This window comes from Danio aesculapii, chromosome 20, assembly GCF_903798145.1.
Source record: "Danio aesculapii chromosome 20, fDanAes4.1, whole genome shotgun sequence".
NCBI classification, from domain to species: domain Eukaryota; kingdom Metazoa; phylum Chordata; class Actinopteri; order Cypriniformes; family Danionidae; genus Danio; species Danio aesculapii.
In genome coordinates, this window is record NC_079454.1 from 11,808,042 (window position 1) to 11,832,236 (window position 24,195).

General features: G+C 34.9%; 1 protein-coding gene across 2 annotated transcripts in view; it reads right to left on the reverse strand.

Annotated features, from left to right (window-relative positions):
• Positions 1-271: 271 nt before the first annotated feature.
• si:dkeyp-72h1.1 (uncharacterized protein LOC799956 homolog) overlaps positions 272-24,195 on the reverse strand; it is a 30,870-nt gene continuing 6,946 nt past the window's right edge. Inside the window, exons 2-4 of one of the 2 annotated variants that reach the window (XM_056481467.1) lie at positions 14,901-15,001; positions 4,421-4,586; positions 272-1,068 (exon numbers count right to left, since the gene is read on the reverse strand). In XM_056481467.1, coding sequence (XP_056337442.1) covers positions 1,016-1,068; positions 4,421-4,586; positions 14,901-14,978 — 297 coding nt within the window. In that variant the 5' untranslated portion in view covers positions 14,979-15,001 and the 3' untranslated portion in view covers positions 272-1,015. Of the gene's footprint in view, positions 1,069-4,420; positions 4,587-14,900; positions 15,211-24,195 lie in introns of those variants that run through there. The other variant, XM_056481468.1, reaches the window with a different exon arrangement.

Here is a 24,195-nt window from a genome sequence, read left to right on the forward strand (position 1 = left end):
CCTACTTTTTCTGCAACCAGAACGAACCGTCGCTTTTTAAAACAGATTTAAAAAGGGGCAGACAGTTAATCAGAAAAAAAAGTTTTAGGAGGGTTGAAATAAAAATTCTCTAACATCCCCTATGGCTGCAAGCTGCTCAAAGCTGTTGGGTTTAGAATAACTATCGCTCGTGTCAACACAGAATTCCACCAAAAGCGCCTTTGGCTAGTGCTTGACATCTACCCACAAGAAATCAGTGATGTGTCAAGGCTGAATCAACAGAGCACGGCTGTTAGAAACAACTGCCTTTAATGCGAAGTGATACTGTGCTGCGTTCATTCCCATTCTCAGACAGATCATGAATATTTTAAGACTAATACTCAAACATCAAAAGAAGAGCAGTAGATTTGTAACCCAATACAGTGAGATTCAACAAACTCCGAAACAGCAAAGCGTTTCGCCTGACAGATACATATGATGCTTAACACAATATACATATAAACAGCCACGTCATTTCATTTATGAGTGTCACTACAAACAAATGTCTAAGGCAAAGAAAGCTACATTTACAGCAGCTCATGAATAAGCTAATCCCAAAGATAATGCGAGTGGCAAAAAAAAGTGTGTGCAAATGTTTATGTGTGTAAAGCATGTGGAACAGAAAAGCCTATTAGCGTGCGGTTGGAAAGAGCCATTATGCACTGTAGTTCATTTACATGTTATCTGAAATCCATTTTCGCTTAATGTATGCTGATATAATACATCTATTTATGTGCTTTTGATATGAGCGGATGAAAGACTTTGGTCCGAAGCAAATAAATATGTATGCCGATATTTTAGGGTGACTTACTGGAGACCGTTTTTTTACAACTCTATCACAGCAGCTGACTAGCACTAGAGTTTGGCACGTGAGTCGTTTCGGTTAAGACAGTCTCTCAGGCCTCTAGTGTGGATGACCGGTGGAGTCTCCCATTCACTCCTGTCCACAATGAAGACATTCACAGTGATTGGCTGGATCGGTGCCAACCATCGCCCGTTAGTTTTCTGTCGCCGTTTCAACCTCTTCGACGTCGCCTGTAAGCTTCTCACCTGAAGAATGAAATACAGTAGGATCAGACATTTGAGAGCGTTAGATTTCCTTAAAGTACACATGAAATCAAAACTATCCATATTAATTTTTGTTAGCTCAAGTTGCTAGCTTTGTGGTGAACAATTCATTGGTGCATGCCATTAAGAAATTTTTTTTGGCCTTGTTATCTTAAATTGAAATCTGAATATGGGCTTCATGTTTGTTTTCAGTAAAATTATCAGATAATAGCCCCTTTCACACAGTGAAACCAGTAAATATCCGGAAAATTTAAGGAACGACTTTACTGATAAATTCAAAAAACGCTGTTCACATAGGCAAGGACATTCTGGAATTTTTACAGAAAAGATCGTTCACACATCCATTCCAAAATACCAGTAAATTCTCACATCATTAACCAGAAATGACCTCGAAAGCTCTGCGCTTGTATTTGTAAACAAAGAATGGGTCCGCTTTTGTTGATGGTTTCACTTTTATTTAAAGTTTTAGCATTCATGCAGCTGCTTTTATCCAAGAGACATCCAAAGACAGATTCGCAAACTGCAGCTAAATGTTTACACATTTAACTATATTACAAACTCAGTGGATGGATAAGTATTGTTAACAACTTCAATGTAAACATAAGGAGGAACACTTCCGCATGTCGAGATGTACATAATATGTGTGTGTGTGCTGGCGCTCACTGGAGCACTCCATGTGCACACACCTCAAGCAACTGAAGCAGAGCTTGATGGTAAATGAACAGTGGTTTATCATAAGCATTTTATCGATAATTTTTTACACAGTTGGCATTAAGGAGTAACATAGAAATGATATCTGACTAACATATAGCAGCTAAATGTGTCTGGAAAAATATTCAAAGACTTTTATTTTCTTAAACAGTTCTGTTGTGAATGTGTCTGAATGTTTTGATTGGCTCGAGTAGACGTGTCACGTGAAACGAGAACCCGCTCTTTCTGGCAATAATTCTGCGTTCACACTGCGCACCATTCCGTCAAAATACCGGTAATGTTACAACATCTCTTTCCGGAAAATTAACCGGATTTACCGGTATTTTTAAAAATGGCCTGTTCACACATGATCCCTTTCCGGAAAATTGATGGTAATTTTCCGGAAAGGTCTGTATATGTGAAAGGGGCTTACATCTGTCTGAGATATTGGCGTGGCTAACATATTTAACCACACCCCTCCCACTGTCAGTTTTGACAACAGTAATAACTCTCCTGAAACCCTTTTCTCAATCTTTCTGAATGAAATGCCTATACTTTACTACATCCAGTCAACTCGCAGTAGAAAAAAAAAAGTCACGCCTACTGTTTTCTCATTTAATATTCTGTTTCTCTAGGAACTGCTTCACAATATGAGGAAAAAAATTAGCACAGCTTCTGGTTTGGTCAGACTTTAAATGCATTTGGATTTGATGATATCTCAAATAAATTTTTGCATTTTGAATCATCAATCTGCAAGCGAGTTTTGATTTTAAAATAAATAATAATAACAATCTTGCTGTCTAAAATGTGGAGTCAGCAAGATTGTTTTATTGTGCTTTTATTTATTGTGCTTTTTTATTTTATTTAGCAAGGATGCAATTTATAAGGTTACACAATATGACTATTTAAAACAAATGCTTTTCTTTTAAACTTTCTACTTAACAGAGAATCCTGGAAAAAATATTAAAAGCAAAAATATGACGCAAAGCAGCTGTTTTCAACATGGAAGATAATGAGAAACTTCTGAAGCAGCAAATCCTCGTATTAGAATTATGTAGTGATGCTGAAAATTCATCTTTGAATCATTAAGGAAAGTTTGCATTTTAAAAATATATGTAATTACATAGAAAGCTGACAATTTTAATTGCTGTATTAACATTTAATCTTGGGGTGGCATGGTGGCTCAGTGGTTAGCACTGACGCCTCACAGCAAGAAATTCACTGGTTCAAGTCCCGGCTGGGTCAGTTGGCATTTCTGTGTGGAGTTTGCATGATCTCCCCGTGTTTGCGTGGGTTTCCTCCAGGTGCTCCGTTTTCCCCCACAGTCCAAAGACATGCGCTATAGGTGAATTGAATAAAATAAATTGGCCGAAGTGTATAAGTGTGTGTGAATGATAGTGTTTATGAATGTTTCCCAGTACTGGGTTGTGGCTAGAAGGGCATGCGCTGTGTAAAACATATGCTGGAATTGTTGGGGGTTCATTCCGCTGTGGCGACCTCTGATAAATCAGAGACTAAGCCGAAGGAAAACTAATTAATTATGAACGAATATTTAATATTTTTTCTATTTAAAATTTAAGAGATTAGAGATATTTTGTAAACCCTAAGTTTTGAGTGAAAAAAAAGATTAATATATAATGATATTAATATATGCACAGAAATGGGAGAAGAGAAACTTGACAATTTTCTCTGGATTTGCTAATTATAGATTTTTTCTTGTTTTAAAAATTGAGTAAACTTTTTGATTAGAAGTTGTTTTATTCTGTACGTTCATTATTAATGACATTTCTTCTGAATTCTAAAAACTGAAGTTATTTAGAACATCTTTTAATGAAGTAACAAGAACGGTTAGGTTGCAGTTTAAATTCACTTTTAGACAACACAATACCAATATTTTAACTACAGTAAAGTTATAAAAAACAGTTGGTGGAATATACCAGATGAATAACCCACATTTTTGGAGAAAAAAAAACTCTAAGATTATATTTTTATTAGAAATTTGTAAGAAATGTTATTTGTTAAATGTTAAATGGTTAATTTGAACATTACTTAGTTAGCTTATATTTACAGTAGTCAACATTTAAAGCGTTTTTTTTTTTTGTCATATCGTTAAATAAAAATGTATAATCATTCATTCATTTTCCTTCAGCTTAGTCTCTATTTCAAAGGCCAACAATTCCAGCATATATTTTACACATGCCCTTCCAGCCACAACCCAGTACTAGGAAACACCCATACACTCTCGCATTCAGAAATGCACTCATACACTACAGCCAATTTAGTTGAATCAATTCACCTATAGTGCATGTCTATGGACACACAGAAATGGCAGTTGGCTCAGCTGGGGCTTGAACCAGTGACCTTCTTGCTGTGAGGTGACAGTGCTAACCACTGAGCCACTATGCCACCAACATATAATCAACAATACAAAACAGCTGTAATGTTTCTATACTAATCTCATAATAGCTATTTCATCAAAGATCTGATAATAATGGCGTAACATTACAACATAGTGATTGATATAAAAACGAAAACATTAATATTTAAAGCTAAATAAAAATGATGAGATGAATTCTAAAATAAAGAGGAAACGGCAGGAAAAAGTAACTCAAACTGGATGCTCTAATGTTTGAGATGGGCTTACATGCAGCCTGTGCCTGTTTGTCTCTGCTGTCATCTGTAGGGCTCAGATCATCAGGAGGCCAACGGAGTTCACCGCTCTCCACCTCTCCGCTCTCAGTCGGCTCAACCACAATAGACGGCAGCCGCTTGGAGAGCTTTGGGAACCGTTCATGGGAGTCTGGGTAGATCTGAAACATAGAGGTCACAAGAGGCCACGTTACATGACAGTTCAGTGTGCTGTAACTGAATAGGACCTCAAAAAAGCTGACAGTTTTTATAAAGATATCATGGCTTGACCTTTACTTCCTATTTAATATCTGAGGACCTCACTAAACCTCCAACCGGAAGAAGTAGAATACAGTTGAAGTCAAAATGATCAGTCCTCCAGTGAATTTTCTTTTTTAAATATTTCCTGAATTATATTTAGCAGATCAAGGAATTTTTTACAGTATTTCCTATAATATTTTTTTTTCTGGAGAAGGTCTTATTTGTTTTATTTTAGCTAGAATAAAAGAAGTTTTTGGCCATTTTAACATTGATATTATTAACCCTCTTAAGTAATAGTTTTTCGTCTAAAGAACCACTGTAACACAATGACTTGCCTAATTACCCTAATTAACCTAGTTAAGCCTTTAAATGTCACTTTAAGCTACATAGAAGTGTCTTGAAAAATATCTAGTAAAATATTATCTACTGTCATCATAACAAAGATAAAAGTGGATGAGGAGATTCCCTCCAATGTGTAAAGTGCTTTGAGTGTCCAGAAAAGCGCTATTTAAATGTAAGAAATTATTATTATTACAAATGAGTTATTCAAACTATTATGTTAAGAAATATGTTCCCTCAGTTAAACAGAAATTGGGGCTAATAATTCAGGAGGGCTAATAATTCTGACTTTAACTGTACACATTTTAGAAGAATGAAATGCTTAAATGAAAAAAATCTGTAAACTTTTGCCAAATGGGACATAATATGTCCCATTTCATAGGATGCCAAATAGTTTTCTAGTGTCTCCAGGAAGTGTCTGTAAATTTCCTCTATTAAACCCACAGATCATATAATATAAGTAATAGCTCAGTATTTGTGCGTGTCCCTTTTAAATGCAAATAAGCTGCTCCTTTCCAGAAGAGGGTGGAGCCTTCACATGCTTTATACAGAAACAACAAAAACAAATCTAACACAGTCAAAATGACAAGAATGAGCAGTAGTAGATTAAATCCTTACGTGCTAATAGTAATCAGAAACGAGGAAGAGGAACTTCTAGACTAGACCAGGGGTGCGTTTCCGAAAACCAGCGTTAGCCAACTAAGGTTGCAAGTTCCGTCATTATAAACATAGTTCATTGATTTGGTGTTTCTCAAATCCATCGTTCCAACGAACATTTGAAAGCTGCACTGCAAACTTGTATGCTTGCAACTACACCTCTAGAGCTGTAGTTAAAAACATTGTTCCTGGCTATGTTCTATTTCCAGTTATCCCCCCTATGCCCTATTCTAACATTTAAACGTGGAATTATAAAAAAAACAACAAAGTAATTTCTTTTAGGTGTAATTTGCTTTCAAAGTATTTTTACAGTTCATTTTTAGCAATCTTCATGTTAACAATTGCGCTCCCTTCGCAGTGTACTTTGAAAACATTGATGTCATTTAGAACACAACCATGACTCATGACGAATGCTGTCGTTCTTTCCCCAAACAATGCATCTTACAATAAAAGTTTGCCGCGAGTTACATCGTTGTTTGGGAAACGCACCCCAGGACAGTTAGTGAATGCATCTATGTTGTTTGGATGTTTTGCACTTTGCTGTTAAACACTGCAATTCTCTAATGTTTAAAAAAAATATAAAATGTCTGTCACCCATCTATAGATTGCATAACAACTTTGCGTTTATAAATAATGCTGACATTTTTGAGATACAATAATAACATGCTCTGGTCTTTCTGAATACAGTCAATGGTAACTTTATTACTCTATAACCCTACTTAGCCATTCAGCATGCTAACAAGAACATTCAGAAAGGAAATTGGGAAAACTCACAAAATATGAAGTGACACACTTGATTTATCTATAAAGTTCAAAGCATTGATATTAAATAATCCTTAATAAACAGTATTGAATGGAACATCACAGTACAGCATAAAATATATTTTGGACAGTTTACCAACATTCTTTAACTAGATTGGTATCGTAATTATACCTCAATGCTCTATTTAATTCAGCGACATACTCTATAGTGTACTGTATGTTAACTTTTTACTTTCAAGACTCGTACAAAATAGCAAAGGAACATGTAGGATAGCTACAGGGAACATGCAGGACTCCTGCAGGAACCCTAAAAAGAATATACAGGCATCCTACAAGGAGGATCTGATAAGAGTGTCTGTCTTCATTCTGCAAGAACAATAGCCTAGATGTACATTATCACTTACATATTATATTGGTTGCAGCTTCCATAATCGAAACCAAGCATCATTTTGATGAATAATGCAACACACTTGCCTTATCTCTCCATTGTAAACAAACAGCATACTCCAGATGCTGTGAAAGCGTTCATATCTGTTTACAGATGCTGTATTAAAGCTAATAATGTTGCAAATAATGTTCAGTTGTTTCACTTCATAAAACCTCAGTGTATTCCCAGGAGCAACAGGTATTAATTTTGTTCTGCCAGTATATGTTTCATAGACTACAGGGGCCCTATCATACACCTGGCGCAATAAGGTGCAAGATGTGTTTGCCCCAACGTGTTGCTATTTTCCGACCAGCGCAACCTTAATTTTACTGTTTTCCACCACGTTGTTTAAATAGCAAATCCATTTGCTCCACTTTGTGGACTGATGGGTGTTATGGTCTAGAAAAAAGGTGTGTTAAGGTGCATTGTTGGTGCGTTGCTATTTTAAGGGACTACAATACACTGTGCAATAGACCAGCTGAAAGCAGGTCTAAAGTCTAGCGCAGAGCACATTAGTTGTGCACCTCGCTTACACATTGTTTAAAACATGCAGGGTGTAAAGCATTACTCAAATATCTTTACAAATTAAAAAGAATTAAAGATTAAAATATTACAAAAATTATTAGTTTCTACATAAATATAAAAACCACTACTTCCATGCCTTCATCTCAGGGGGCTTTTTCCAGTTTATTCAATTCAATTTGCTTTTGTATAATGTTATTATTATTTTTGCATTATTATAACAAGCTTAGATTTGTCCACCTGTCAGGTTTTGGACCATGTGGGGCATAGCATGTGTATTTGGATATAACTCAGTTTTTTGACCACACTTCATTATTATTGTTCATTTATTCGTGTGCTGGATTATTAGAACTGAATTTAGAAATAGTTTTGAAACAAATCTTAGTGCTTAACAAACCAAATTAATTATGTAGGCTAATGGATGTCTTCAGTGGAGTGTACAACACCGTTTCCCTATCCACTAAAAAGAGAAAGTGAAAATAAACGTAAAGAGGCCGAATGGAGGAGGCTAGTTCAAGCGCATCAAATGAAAAGCAAATGAGAAGAGTCTTGAAGGGGGTGGGGCATGTCAGATACTAGAGAGCATTTGGTTGGTTATGATGTGATGAGAAACTAGTGTGAGGTGACGTGATTAAAACCATTGATCCATGTGGAAGCAACACTACAGGCTTCACATGTTTGAATCAGTTTTATATTTTGTAAATGCGATTTTTGTCACTGTTTTGGGACACAATAGCTTATAGATACCCTAAAAACAAATAATACTGATACTAATATCTAAAAAAAAAATTATTTCATGGGACCTTTAATGCTGTACTGAAGCATGGCGTTAAAATATCAGCTATTTGGAAAAGGCATTGTGAGATTAGTTACTACAGAACTAATCCTTTCCTTGAAAGTGATTGTATTGTGCTTTATGTCAGCTTAGAAATATTTACTGAAAAACAAGACTCAATAAAAAAACACGCATAAAAAATTCAGATCAGGTCAGATTTTTTATTAGTCTTAAAAGCCTTCAGCAATAAAGCCTACTTGGGATTTTCAGCGCATTCCAATTATAAGCAATCAGAGAGAATGAGATCTGTTTTACATGGGCAATCACTTATAATATGAGTAAATACATGTTTACAAAAGTTTACCCCAGCGATTCCATCAAAAACTCCTTGATGGGTGTCTATTAATGAGGTGTTTGGCATTCACCTCATGCTTTGTTTGAGTCCTATTGCCACAGCGCAGCTTTGTTTACAGTTCATGAGAGCTGGATGTGACTCACATTGTGTATGATTATTTCTCCACAATGGCACTGAAGTGTGAACGAGAGCATCTTGAGTGTGTGTCCGTGTGTTTGCATCAAGTGAGATGTGAACGCTTTAAAAGCATCCATGCCAACAGTGGGAAAGAGTGCGCTCTGGTTTACACAGTGCAGAAATAGCCTTACATGACAAGAGTGAATGGCAGATTCAGACAGGGTTGATTCAGCTGGCATATAATGGCACCGCTCATCCTGTGCTAAAGAAAGGGTAATGATGATCGTTTCCTGAAAAGATTGTGACCTTTTGAGGCTCTCTTGAGTGTCTGAGAGGAATATGAATTCATCCTGTAGGCTGTGTGACGAGCAGACATCTGATTGGCTTTTCGGAGCCATGAGAGCAAAGTTAAAAGGGATTTAATCAGGCTGAAATAATGAAGGAAAAGCCCAATATAGATGCACGGACAATCGGACATCCATTACAGGTAGCCAGAGAAACACTCCGCATAGGGATCTGACCTCTCTTTCTCTGGGGTGTCTGTGTGTTCAGGGCTGGGGAAGTGAGTCTATTCTGTGCTTTCGTTTTATTTAGGCATGAAATCGATGGGATTCCCTTCCTTTTTATTACAGATGCTGTCGCCCCTTCTTTGCAATCCTCAAAACAGTCAAATAGCGGTGCGTGACTGTCCTCTGACGCGCTTCATAGTAATAAATAGATTTCCCAAATGGATTCTGTACACGCCATTTAAAGTGGAGCGAAAATCTGGGTTTTGGGTGCATGTTTTGAACAGACATATACACATAATTAATAATAATAATAATAATAATAATAACACCTAAAGATGTTTTTTTTTTTTAAACACAACTAATTTTGTCCTAAATGAGCATAAAATGTTAGGAAAGCAATCGAATGCTTTCATTATAACGTTAGATGTATGCATTTTTAAAGTGACACCTAAATGAGATTCATTTGTTGTTCTTTAATAAGAATGTGTAAGTTATACAGTGAAGAAAAAATTTATGAGATTTGATAACTTTATTCTATTTCTTTATAATAGCTATTATTTTAATAAGCTTATTTATTTAATTGTAATAGCTGTTTGCTAATTTATTTGCTGCTAATGTATACAATACATTTTTTTCTTTTGTAATAATAATAATAATAATACATATTACTGACCGTTTAACTGTTTATTTACAATGAAACAGCTCCAGAAGAACATATTTATTAATTTGGGGATTTTGGGTGGGGGTGGGGGGTGTATCCCTATTTTCACATCCCGATGTTGACAGGTATGAATCAGAGGCAGAGTAGTGCATGTGTTCACACACAAGCACATGCAGTCAGTCACACACCAATGACCAGGACTCAAAGGTAGCTTTTGCAAACTGGAAATATAAGCACTACTTTTCCATCGTTGAGGTGAAAGGCAAGAATGTTTATTTTAATTTTTATAATGATATGTTGAATTTGATGGTTGTCCCACAACAACATTAAAACAGTGTAGATTAGTGTACAATGTTTTATATTTATTTTATAGTCATTTGACCATTTTTTAAGCAACACAATAGTTACTTTCCCTGGTAATTAGTTAATTTTATTATCATGTAACTCAGTTACTAACTCAGTTACTATTTGTGAAAAGTAACCAATAACTCTAGTTAATTACTCTTTTAAAAGAATGTGCCCAACACTGGTAATTAAATTATTTCAGTTGCAGCTAGTTGACATTAAAAACATTTGTTTTGCAACTAATTTTATATTCATTTTTTGTTTGTTTTACAAAGAATATATTCAATGTCCTACCGTGTTTCTTGTTACATAATAATTCATTAAATCAACATAGCATTTTTTAAATACTAAAAGCTTTATACATTGGAGGGGGCATCTCCTCAAACAACACCAGTACATTACAAATTTATTCACGGGTGATTATTGAATTGTGGGCACATTTTGTGTTTAATACATTTATCGTTTTGAATAATAACACAAATTGTATCATGTTATCACTAAAAACTAATCTTTGTGTGTGTGTGTGTTTAGGGACATCATGTCTTATGTTAAACGTTAACTTAAAGACTGCCACTGTACCAATTTTTGACTGTCTTTGCATCATATTAAGCTTCAGTTATCATGAAAATATTCTATATTTCCTCTTTTTATTTGTGTATAGTCTATTGAATTAAACATTTGCACGCAATATTTACTTTCTGCGTTATTTGTAATTTCAGTTACAAAAAAGTAAATATTGTGACTGTTCTTATGTTCTGGTCAACTCAACTGTTACAGTATATCAGTTATGAAATGGCATAACAACCTTTAAAGGACTGATAGAAATAGCATGTGACTTGCGTTTTCTGTTATTAATTTGTTCAAAATGTTTAGTACACACCAATAGTAGATTAATTATTTGGCAACACACTCAATTTTTTAAAACAATAATATGATTAAAAATCATCAATTTCTGCTTTAGACATCTGGCTTTGAGGTTAGCATCTTAAGCTAAACACGAAATGGTGGAAAATGTCAACTTAGTTATGGTTTAAAAATTTTAACAATAAGTTAAACAACAATTAACATAATCAAATGTTCTCATCACATTTAAGCGTTTTCATTATTTTACATTATTAATCAATTCAGTTTTACTGTAAATTATACATTAGTTTAATATCATTCCAGGTAAAAGAAAATGAATGGAAATTTATATCCACAAATCTGGAATGCGTCGTATCTAATTATATTAATTTGATAAGTGCTTCGTGTTGGGAAAAGTTACTCTTAAAAGTAAAATATTACAATATTAAGCCTAGTTGAGATGCAAATACAAACTGTAATTTTTGCCTCTTTACATTTCATATTTTGTTTCAGCTCCTTTTAGTTCAAGCCCAGTCATCTTTGTTTGTGTAAAAGCAGCTTTAAGTTGATAAAGAAAAAAGAATGAGCCATAAATCCACAACAATATTTCAGATTGTGGAACATATTCAGCATATCAGGCAGGCAGCAGAGTAGTGGTAGAATTTAGTTGTAGTTCAATTAAAACAGATTTAGTTCAGTTTAATATGAATGTCACTGTTGAAGGACGATCCACTTCATTGCACAGTGTTGCTGTTTGTGGTTAAATAAGATCTACAAAGCACAAGTCATGTCACTCCAAAGAGAGGTCTTCTCTATATCAGTAAGCACTGTTACTTCTGGAAGCATGCAGATAACAACATCCCCAATGAAATCATTCCCACCCGAGGGTGCAAGAGCTATTTGAGTCGTGCTTGAGCGTGTTGTCTTCATGTCCAAAATATCCTGTTTAACAGATCTAACATACTGCTACTGAGACATAACCAACATTATATGTAAATGTGTGGATGTTGAGATTTTGCAATATGATCTCATGGCAATTCGTAACATTTTTTATTTAGTGGCTAATTCGTATGAATTTGTGTGAACTCATTTGTACAATTTAGTACCATTTGCTCATCTCCCAATAACAGTTGAACAACAGTTGGGTGCCACGCTTCCTTTTCAAAAAAAATTTAAATTTTTGTACGACTGAACTCATGCGAATTTGCAAATTAGCTACTAAACTGACAAAACGTAAAAATAGTTATGTTTCCTCATGAGATCAGACAGGATTTTGATCCAAACATGTGTGTATTTGACAGATATGTGAAATAGGACTTTCCTGCCTGATCTCACGAGGAAACATAACTATTTTACACTTTGTCAGTTTAGTGAGTAATTTGTACGAATTCATACAAGTTCAGTCGTACGAAAATGTAAGAATTTTAAAAAGAAGTCGTGGCACGAAACCCCACCCCTAAACCCAACCGTCATTCAGGATAAGCAATTCATACTAAATTGTACAAATGAGATTGGATGAATTCAATCAAATTAGCCACTAAATCAAAAAGTTACCACTTGCCATGAGATAGCATTGGACTTTCACCCAGTATCATCTTAAAGCCACAGTACATAATTTTTACCAATAGAAGGCGTGTATTCACAACAAACAAAGGCGTATTTTGATGACAACAAAATACATGAGTGAGGAATCATGATAGTCTTCAATACATCCACAGGACTTCAAGTTCAGAAATCATGTTTATGGATGAGCTAAAGTACTCAAGACTTAATATTCTGATAATATGAAGCAGAGTAAAGCTGAAAGTCGATGAAGAGAAACAAGAGAGATGTATTGCTGATGAGAAACGAGTGTGATGCTGCTAGGCATGGGCTGGTATAAGATTCTGACAGTATGATCTCGAAAAAAATATTACGGTTTCACATATTGTGTTTACTGCTCTAAAATATGTTTTTTTTAAATGTCTAAGTGGAAAACAAAAAAACGTTTTCCACTTTGAACACAATATATTTTATGTTGACAAACTTAATATTTTAGAACGGTAAACATGTTAGGCTAAAAAGTTTAAATAAATCATTGACTTCTGCTGTTTTCATAAGTTTCAAAAACACACACAACCCAGGCTCATTCTGAGAACGTAGTCCCGGGGACGTTTCTGGAGACCGCGAAATACGTAGCCGGGGGTACGTACGGCTGCATTTCATTTTTTTAAGCGAACGCTGCGGGGCGGTGTGACGCCGTTCCCTTCGGCGCTCGCCGGCCGGCCAGCCGGCCGTTCGCCTCCGTGTGGAGGGCTTTCCCACTGCAACCAGTTTGTCCGGTTAGCTCTTCGTGTACTCTGGCGGACTCGAGGCGCAGAGAGGGGCTGACCACGACGACGACCGGGTTCGAGTCCGGGGAAGAGCGGTTCCAGAAATCAGGTAAGAAAACAAAAACAAAATCCAAAAAATGAAGCAAACAAGTTCGTCACAGGGTGAGAATGTGGTCAAAATCCGAAAACGTGGTAAAAATCGGACGAGGGCTTTTCTTTTTCTGGATGGCTTTTGTGAACCGTAGTTGGTTGGGTTTAGGGACGGAGGAGGGTGGGTCAGCCGATTGGCCGGTTGCACGGTCAATCATTCTGTCATCCAGGCAGACAGGCGGAAGGTCGTTCGACAGCGGCCTCTAGCGGGTTTACGCGAGAACGGCGCGGAAAAAAGCACGCACAGCGGCCTCTCGCGGACTCGCGAAAACAAAAACTGCACAAATACGTACCTCCCGGGACGTATTTCGCGGTCTCCAGAAACGTCCCCGGGACTACGTTCTCAGAATGAGCCTGGGTTGAACACACAGTTCTTCACAATTTAAAATGGCATATTTGGATATATTGTCTGCTGGAGATACTGTTGTCCTAAAAAGACAAAAAAAACTAAACGTAAATAAAAAATCTTGCACATACCTTAGTACGGTAATACATAAAAATTTTGGCGGTTTTAAAACCTTGACTTTTCCAAATCACGGTATATCTTGAAAACGGTTACCGTCCCATACCTAAATGTAGCACATTTTAAGCAATACATTTTAAGATTCTGTTACAATTCCAGTCTAATAAAATGCAGAACATTTCAAAGCATCTTTGGTGTTTTCCCTGTTTTCGACAAAACCGGAAATCAAGGGTATATGGTATCATTAGCTTGGCAACATGACTACACTAGTTAAAAATGTTTTTTTTCTCTGGATTTGAACATTCTTTAAAACATTCGGGATAATGTAAGCACATAAATCACAATACTGTTTTAGTGTGTTTTAAACTTTAATGACCAAATGTGACTTATTGTGCCTTTATGTGATTTGCTTCTTGTCTGTGCAATCTAAAAAAAAGTATTTGGACGTTAAACTGACAAGGCTTTAAAGCTCTTGCAGGTGGTTTATTTATTGCTGCAGAGTAACTGAAGAACAACCTGAATGGGCTCTGCCCTCTCATGTAAATTGGGTGGAGCAGCAGTTCATTTGCATTTAAAAAGACAAAACCGGCCTGGTTTGGTTTGCTTTTTACCCAGGAAGGAGCTTATACAGCATGGTCTAATAATAAGTGATCTGTGAGGTATTTTAAGCTGAAACTTTACACACACGTCAGGAGTAACACATAAATATAAACTAGAAAGCAGAACACAAGCAAATAAAGATGAATAAGAACTTTAAAAGTCTGAATTACAGTTAATTAATAACACTGTTGCAGGTTTTGTTAGTTGCTAGACTGAATTTTCTATAATATTTAAATAATATTAAATGTAATAAAAAAGAATTACATTTGGTCACAAACCAAATCCAACAATATCAAGTTGACTGTATTGTCTCCCTCTTTTGTGCATTTGTACTTCTGTTCTACATGCTAAAATAAAAGCATTAACCTCAAGAGAGCATCTATAGGCAGCCGACCCACCTGCAAGGAGATGTTCTGTTCCTCAGACGCACTGAAGTCTCCCACCGCAGACTCACAGTTGTTCATCACCTCCGTCATGCTGTCCAATGACACACTTAAACCTACAACAAGCCAGCAGAAAGAGAATTTACACTCTGACAGTCGCTCTGTCCACTCATTTGCTGATGAATGTGGGAGGGAGACTGATTCAGATGAGCCACCTGCAATAATAACCACAGCTGGGTTGTTTTCTCGTCTATGAAAAGATCCTGCCAAAGCCGTCCAGCCAATCCACAGGCACCTACCATGATTTTATGCAGAGCAAGTCTGTACATAGTTTGTTATTCAAATCAGCTCCTCCACCCTTTTTGAAGAAAATTACTTTCACAATCATCAGCTAAAATCGAGGGCAAGGATACATTCAGTGGGCAGCGATAATATCAGGGCTGTTCTCAGATTCATTCCAAATGCAAAACTCATCTTGGTGATGAAAATTGAATGGTGCAGAGCATTCAGTTGTGAGCATATTAAATGGTTCAAATTAAAAACAGCTTTGTTTAGGCTTAAAGAATCAATACATTTGATGCCTTTGGAAAACATCACAAATGCCATCACTTTGTTGAAACATAAACTATTTATATGTCACCGGCAATGTGTGAAATCCTGGTATTGTACAGAATTCCTGATGGTTTCAGGCAAAGTATGAAATTTCAGTTTGTTGTAAAGATTTTGCATACTTTTCCTAGGCATTCCATACAACTCCTAGGCATTATACAGAATGACAAGTATCATTTCGGCAAATTGTCAGTAGAGCACAACAAAAGCCTTTATTGATTTTTATGCATTTGAAAGGAAAGAATACGAAATAAAGCATATGATGTAAAAACAATAACAGCAGAACTGATTTTGAAGTATTTGTTCCAATATTGTCTGTAGTATTGGAACCTCATACCGACAATTCACTTGTCTTACAATAACGTTCAAAACTCACGTGCTTCGATCGGCATCATCAAACAACTCAAGCGCCACCACCGACATCAGTGGCGGGAAAAATGGTGGGGGAGGGCCAGTTACGTACTTTGCCACATGGCAAATGGGCATTCTATAGAATGCCAAGGCAATGTATAAAGTAGCAATCGTTTCATACTTTGATGTTCTATTTTAGGCATTCTATACATTTCACACATTGGCGATAATATAGCATTATATATATAAATATATTAATATTAATATATTTATTAACCCCCCTGAATTATTAGCCCCCCTGTTTATTTTTTTCCCCAATTTCTGTTTAACAGAAAGAAGATTTTTTTCAACACATTTCTAAACATAATAGTTTTAATAACTCATTTCTAATAACTGATTTATTTTATCTTTGCCATGATGACAGTAAATAATATTTGACTAGATTTACACTTCTATACAGCTTAAAGTGACATTTAAGGGCTTAATTAGGTTAACTAGGCAGGTTAGAGTAATTAGGCAAGTTATTGTATAATGATGGTTTGCTCTGTAGTCTATCGAAAAAATATATAGCTAAAATGGGCTAATAATTTTCACCTTAAAATTTTTTTTTTTTATTTAAAACTGGTTATTCACTAGCCGAAATAAAACAAGTAAGACTTTCTCCAGAAGAAAAAAATGTTATCAGACATACTGTGAAAATTTTCTTACTCTGTTAAACATCATTTGGGAAATATTTAAGAAAGAAAAAAAAAAATCAAAGGGGGGCTAATAATTCTGACTTCAACTGTATATATATATATATATATATATATATATATATATATATATATATATAGTACTAAAATAGTTATGCGATTCTTGAGTATCCGATTCTAATGATATTTTTTTATGTAACATAAAAGAAATCATGTCAGTTTAGAATATTAAGACTGATTTATACTTTCGCTTGGCGCTGCGTCGCAGACCTCCACTGACTGCGCGCAAACCTCACAAAACGCGTTCGCCATTGTGATATTCATTAAAACGACAGGGAGCAGTCAAAAGAATGCAACCATAAAATCGGACAAATAAACAGAGAATTATTACGTTTCCGGAACTACGTCATATCATTAATATCATTCAAGATTTTTAAACTAATTATTTTTATAAATTATTTTTGTGATTATAAAGATTTTTATAACCATTCAAGATTTTTTTTCAATTAAACTTTTATGCATCTTTTGCTTTTGTTCATATCTCAGACAGTTCCACATTTTAAAGTTTATTTAAAATATGAATGACAAGAGAACATGGGTTGCTCTACAAATATATATTTTTTATTATGGAAAGAATTAAAAGTAAACAAAGTACGCTTACTGAACAATACGGACGTTTTTTTATTTAGCCCACTCTACAATTCACACATCAAGGCTAGTTTGTGTCCTCTACTATATGCTAAAAAGGCAGCAATGGTCCAACCTTCCTGGCCATTATCACCAATAAAGCCTACAAAAACAGGGCATCAGTATATTGTAAACAATATTGTATATTGCAATATTGCTTTCCAGTTATCAAAGAAATAATTTGTTACTTAATTTTAGTTTTTACTAATAAATTCTTTTACATTCAAAATTGTAACATATCCATCAGTGTAAAACCTATGAATAGTGGAAAACATATTCCGTAATTGTTCATTAAAACCACATGGGTCTCTCTTTTTGTTTTTCCCTTAAGTTTTTCTAAACTTTTTAACAAAAACTTTCATGCTTTCCCACTGCTGTTGCAATTTCTAGCCAAGAATTATTGATCATCTGCTTATCCCTATGATCACGCATGGACGGATCATAAAGATGTCTGTACAGTCGTACCTGTTTTAGACAAAATCTCTTCAAAGTGATTCATATTCAACTCAAATCAAATCATGTCACGCGCACCCAAATACACCAAAGTGTACCTGCGCAAACACTTCAATGACATCACAGTCGCTGTGCGCACTCAAGCAAACTAGCGAACATGTCGAGTATAAATCAGCCTTTATAGAATCTGTTACATAGTTACAATATTATACATTTTTTTAAATTGTTAATAGTTTTATTTTCATGTTTTATATGACTTTTTGTAATAATTTTTGTTATTATTATGTTTTGTCTAATGTATTTTATTTTAGTTTTAGTAAATAGATTACTTTTTTATCTAATTGCCAAAGCAACATTTTTTCTTTGTTCCTTTTAGTTTTTATCAAATGTTTTGTATTTATTTCATTGCAGCATTTTAAAATAGTTTCGTGAATAATACCAAGACTGTGGTGCGGATTTTTCATTGATTCTTTCTGACAGAAGCTGGCAACAAGAGACTGTATTAATCATTAATTAATTAATAATTATTAAAGTGATTTGTTCAAGTCAGTGATTCAATTAGAAACAAAAGAACTGCTTACATCATGAATGAGTCACTGAATCATTCACTGATACAATTAGTTAAAATACCATCATTCACAACAAGTAAACCACACCATGTGACTGTATTTATGAGTAAATTATTTATTATTCAAATTATTTATTTAAGAGCTCATTTAATTAGGAAAATAACAACTGGCTCACTTTATGAGTCATTGACTTATACGTCTGATTCATTTAAGAAACACATATTAACTTAGGAGCAAACACTTTTTTAAATAATATAATTATGACTAAAGAATTTATTATTCACTGATCACTGATTTCTTATTCATCGTTCAAAAATAGGTTTAATCAGGGAGAATTAACTGGCTTTATTAAACTGTAATTAATGTACTCAAAAAAATAGTTAAAAAACAATTTGTGTCCTTTTTTCAAAAGGACATTTTGAAACATTTTGTGACTGATTTTATAAGCAAGTAATTTATTATTTACTAAAATTATTCATTCAAAAACATTAATTCAATCAGTAACAAAGCAACTGGCTTTCTTAATGAATGAGTCGTTAAATTATTCATTAAAAAAACATCAGAATCACGTTCAGAAACGTTCAGAATCACCAATTCATTCAGGAACAAAATAGTTTTGTTTTTTGTTATTTACTTATATGGTTTATTCAAATACGCTTATCCAAAAAGTAATGAAACAACTGTCTTTATAAACGAATCATTGAACCTTTCACTCAAGCAATTCATATAAACTCAAATTCATTCAAAAGCGAAATACTTTTGATTACATTTCAATTAGAAATTAGCACCCTTGCTTATGCACTGCTTACGTAAAGCACAGGACAGCCTGTTCATATTAACATGAAGCACACATACAGTTAGCTTGCATAATCTATGTGTCACATGATCAGTCAAATGTGATGTGGAGCAGCTGGTGGTCCTGGAGGCTGATTCCTCAGCCCTCTACAAGGCCCATACACACACACACTCACACACTGTAGCCTCGTGCTTCTTTACCATGAAAACGTGCTTGAGCACCATCAGCACATGGTATTTGCTTGATGAAGAATGTTAGTCTTTATAACGTAATAACAGAACTAAATCTTTCATTTTTCTTGTGATTATATTAGCTAAATACTGCATCAGAGGAATTCATGGATTCACTCTTCTAAAATTAAAGGTTTCAAAGGGGTTTTCAACAGCGATGGCAAAGAGGAACTATTTGACTTCCCCAGAGGAGTTTTCATTAGGGACTGGAACTCATATGAACAAGTCAAATGAAATTGCCACCTCTGTGTTCACGACATCACTGTAGTTCCTATTATGCTTGATTAGACCCTGCTCTGAAAAAGGAGCTCATTTAGTTCAGCTGAACGGCATTACTAGAACAAAAATTGTTCCCAGCTACTGTTCATGAACTGTGAAAAAGTTCCTCCACTACAAAAGCCCATATAACATTTTTACACCTGACAAAAGTCTTGTCGTCGATTCCAGATGTATGAGCAACAAATGATAACTTCACTACTAGTTGATCATTTGAAAAAGTGATATCAAGAATATCAAGACATTTGTGCTGCCCATTACATTACAAACCACAGGAGAGGGCAAATTCTTCAGCAAAATAGTATTCCTTCTCATACTTCAGTCCCCACATCAAAGTTCCTGAAAGCAAAGAAGGTCAAGGTGTTCCAGAATTGGCCAGCCCAGTCACCAGACATGAACATTTAATCAATTCAACTCAATTAATCTTTATTTCTATAGTGCTTTTACAATGTTGATTGTGTCAAAGCAGCTTCACATAGAAAATTATAGTAAATTGAAAGTGTCAGTTCAGTTTTCAGAGTTTAAGTTCAGTTCAGTTTAGTTCAGTTCAGTGTGGTTTAATATTCAGTGGTGAGGAAAAACTTCACCAATTGGTGAAAGTGAATGATAAAAAACCTCGAGAGAAAATGGGCTCAAATTAAATGAAGGAGAAGGCCTTGAAGATGAATCCAAAGAATTTTGATGAACTCTGGGAGTCCTGCAAGAGCACTTTTTTGCCATTCCAGATGACTTTATTAATAAGTTATTTGAGTCATTGCAGAGATGTATGAATGCAGTTCTCCAAGCTCATGGGGATCATACACAATATTCATTCTTTTTCACTGCTCCATGACTTTATATTCTATACTGTACATTATTTCTGTTAAGTGACAAGACTTTTGTCTAAACAAAGTCAGACCTTATTGTCCTAATTAAATAATTAAAAATCGAGGCATGATCATATTTTATTTTGGTAAAATAAGTGTAATCTAGAGGCCTGTGCATCTCATATTAGCCACTTCTGATCAACTAAGTCAAGTTATTATTTGTTGTTCCTAAAACTTGGATAGGCAACAAGACTTTTGTCAGGTAGTGTGACACAGTATATAATGTGATCTAGGGGCTGTTTCCACCTGGTCACTTCATGCATTTTTCTCTGATTGGATAGCTATCCACTTGTGAAGGGGACAGGTCTAAACGCAATCGAAACACAACTTAAAGTCAATCCCTAAGATCACATCAGGAGGTGCTCTAGGACAGTGGTTCTCAAACGGATGGTCGCGACCCCTGCGGGGGTCGCAGAATAATTTCAAGGGGTCGCAAAAGTGATTTAAAAATTGTGTAATTTTCAGTGATTATAATATATATTTTTCAGTATTATAAGTGAAAGCTAATATTTTCAGATTTTTTAAAGATATCACTGATGAATTCATAAAGTATTTAGGACACATTCAGGCAGAATGCATCTTTGCACATAAAACGCAGCGCTCAGGAACAGTTTAAAACTGTTGTCATGTCAACTTGCTGCAGTAAACAAAGCCGGCAACGCTTGTCCCGCCTTCGCGCTCTTCTTATTGGCCCACTGCGCTAGACTGAATCATTCAGTCAACGCCTCTGCCTTCAGATGACAGGAGCTACAACCGCGAAAATGTAACGCGCTGAAGATGAGAGAATGAAAACAACACTAACAGATTTAGATTTAGAAACCAGCTAAAGCTACAAATAATGGCACATCTGATTACTGATCATGTGCTGAATGTTAATCCACCATCTAGACTTTTCCAAGAGTGGATAAAAGACTTCCATTGGCTTTAAGTCTGCTATGAAAATAACTAAAGCGTTCACTGTAAAGTCTGTGGGACGGAACTTTCAGGTAACAGTTTGCCACATCTACACATTTTAAGCACGATAGGTTCTGTTTACACCTTTATTTAATGGCCAGACGCTGTCAGCTATATGTAAAATCTAACACCACATACACCATCCCAAAAGGGCTTGCACTCACCAAGATTAAACTAATATTGCAGCTCATGAAAAGACCGGTATTGCTATTAAAATGATGTATACAAATAATAAGGTATATGTCAAAAGAATCTGTGCAATATCAGACACCATCTGTGAGAACACATTACAGTTAACGTATTGTTAACAGATTCATTAATAAATTCATGTCAAGCAGTGCGTGCAGGGCCGGTGAGTGGTTCGTCCGTCTATCTTTTGGTCACTCAATTATGCTATAAAAATGTGTTTTCTTGTGATAACGAGATTTCATTGAGACATATTTTCCTCACGCATGCATATATATATATATATATATATATATATATATATATATATATATATATATATATATATATATATATATATATATATATATATATTATTTTTTGCTTGTTAGTTTTGATTAGTGTTGATTTTAAATGCAATAAATCTGTTTATAAAACTTAAAATAAGTTATTTTTATTGTTTGGATATGTTTTGGTAGTGGGGGGTCGCGAGTTCTTGACGATCTTACATTGGGGGTCGCTGGCTTAAAAGTTTGAGAACCACTGCTCTAGGACACATTCCAGATGAAACTGGACATGTCTAAATGCATCAGGTTGTTGAAACCACATGTATCCTCCTAAAATAAAAATATTAAATTAACGTGAGAGTGCACTTGTTGTGGGCTATTTGACTGTCAGATTTGACAGTCTCATTTGAACTGAAAAAAAAAAAAATTCATTCATGACCACTGATTAGTTATATCACACATTAAAGTGAATTTTATATAAAATCATGGTGTGCACAACAGCCTCTGTACTTGCTGCATCACAAACACCATTATTTTAACAATTTATAAAAAATGAATTAACCTAGTTAAGCCTTTAAATGTCACTTTCAGCTGTTTAGACGTGTCTTGAAAAATATCTAGTAAAATATTATTTACTGTCATCATTCATTTATTTATTCATTTTCTTTTCGGCTTAGTCCCTTTATTAATCCGGGGTCGCCACAGCGGAATAAACCGCCAACTTATCCAGCACATGTTTTATGCAGCGGATGCCCTTCCAGCCACAACCCATCTCTGGAAAAAATCCATACACACTTATTCACACTCATACACTATGGACAATTTAGCCTACCCAATTCACCGGTACTACATGTTTTTGGACTGTGGGGGAAACCGGAGAACCCGGAGGAAACCCACACGAACGCAGGGAGAACGATGTTCTAATGCTGTTTTACAGCCTGCATATAAAATAATTTGAATGCCAAATCAGATATATAGCTTGCGTTTCTGTAAATAATATTAATTAAATAAAATGCGGTGTATTCGACGCATTAGTCGACACAGATTAAATTTGTATATAGTGCAGGGTTTGAGGAATCGAATCATATCCGTTTAATGGAGATGCATTTATGTGGTCAAATGTAAATGGAACCATTTTAAGAAATCAGATTGCTATCTGATCATAAAAAAATGCGCGACGAGGTGTAAACAGGCCCATATTGTCTGGGTTGGTCTTGTAAATTACAGTACAACGAAAGCCTGGTAAACTTGTAATTGTTCTGTTATTTATTTGTTATAAATTATTAATATATATTATACTTCTTATACAATATATTGTTTCAAACTAATCTACTAAAATGTCAATAAAAGTTACTTTGTTTAAAGATATCTGTTAAAGAAAATTGTTAAAGGATATTTTTAACCCACATTTGGATAACCTTCCCACATTTGTTGCAAATTACGTGACATCACCCGGACGAAGGAGCTTGGCCAGACGCACCCTGGCCCGAACCAATTGTGAGGATCGAGCACGCCGTTGTTAAGATTAGAGGCGGAAAATAAATATAGTAATGCTTTTTTGGAGTCAAACATTTTGGACAATGCTTGACAAAATTTAAGACCTCATAAAATTGCAATTAAGACTTTTTAATACTTTTTAAAGGCCTTAATTTTCTCATAATTGATTTATCAACTTTTAATACTTTTTAAGACCCTGTGGACACCCTGAAAATAAATATGTTTTCATCAAAGTTGTCCTAAAACTATTGAAAAACCCCCATTCTTGTCTTAGGACAACTTTTTAAAAAATTGTCCACTTCTAAAGTTGACTTCTGTATATATTGTTTTTCTTTTGTGTCTAAAATCTTAAAATCTTAAATCTTAAAATTTTAAGTATTAAGTATAAACATCAAGTAAAGATCATGTTCCATGAAGACATTTTGTAAATGTCCTACTGTAAATATATAAAACCAAATTTTTGAGTAATATACATTGTTAAGAGCTTAATTTAGAGAACTTAAATAATTGTCTCAGTATTTACATTTTTCTGATTCCTCAGATTCTAGATGTTGTGGTCCATGAAGTAGGGTCACATTCACGGTTTAAGGAACATTTTATTGAACCTTTCCATTGTACAAATAGTTGTACGATAGCTAAATATTGTCCTATCCTAAGACACCATTAGAAAAAGAGAGACTTCTGACTGTTTTACGGCCCATGGTCCCAAATAAAAAAAAAACTACTTTTAAAAATGTACAATGCTGCTCATTCAGTACTTAACACACTGTGTCCATGCTCTCACCAAACCTACTTTTGTCAATGTGATGACACACATACTATCACCTGATGATTTGCATGGATAAAACCAGAATCCAGGCTTAGCTGATCTGAGA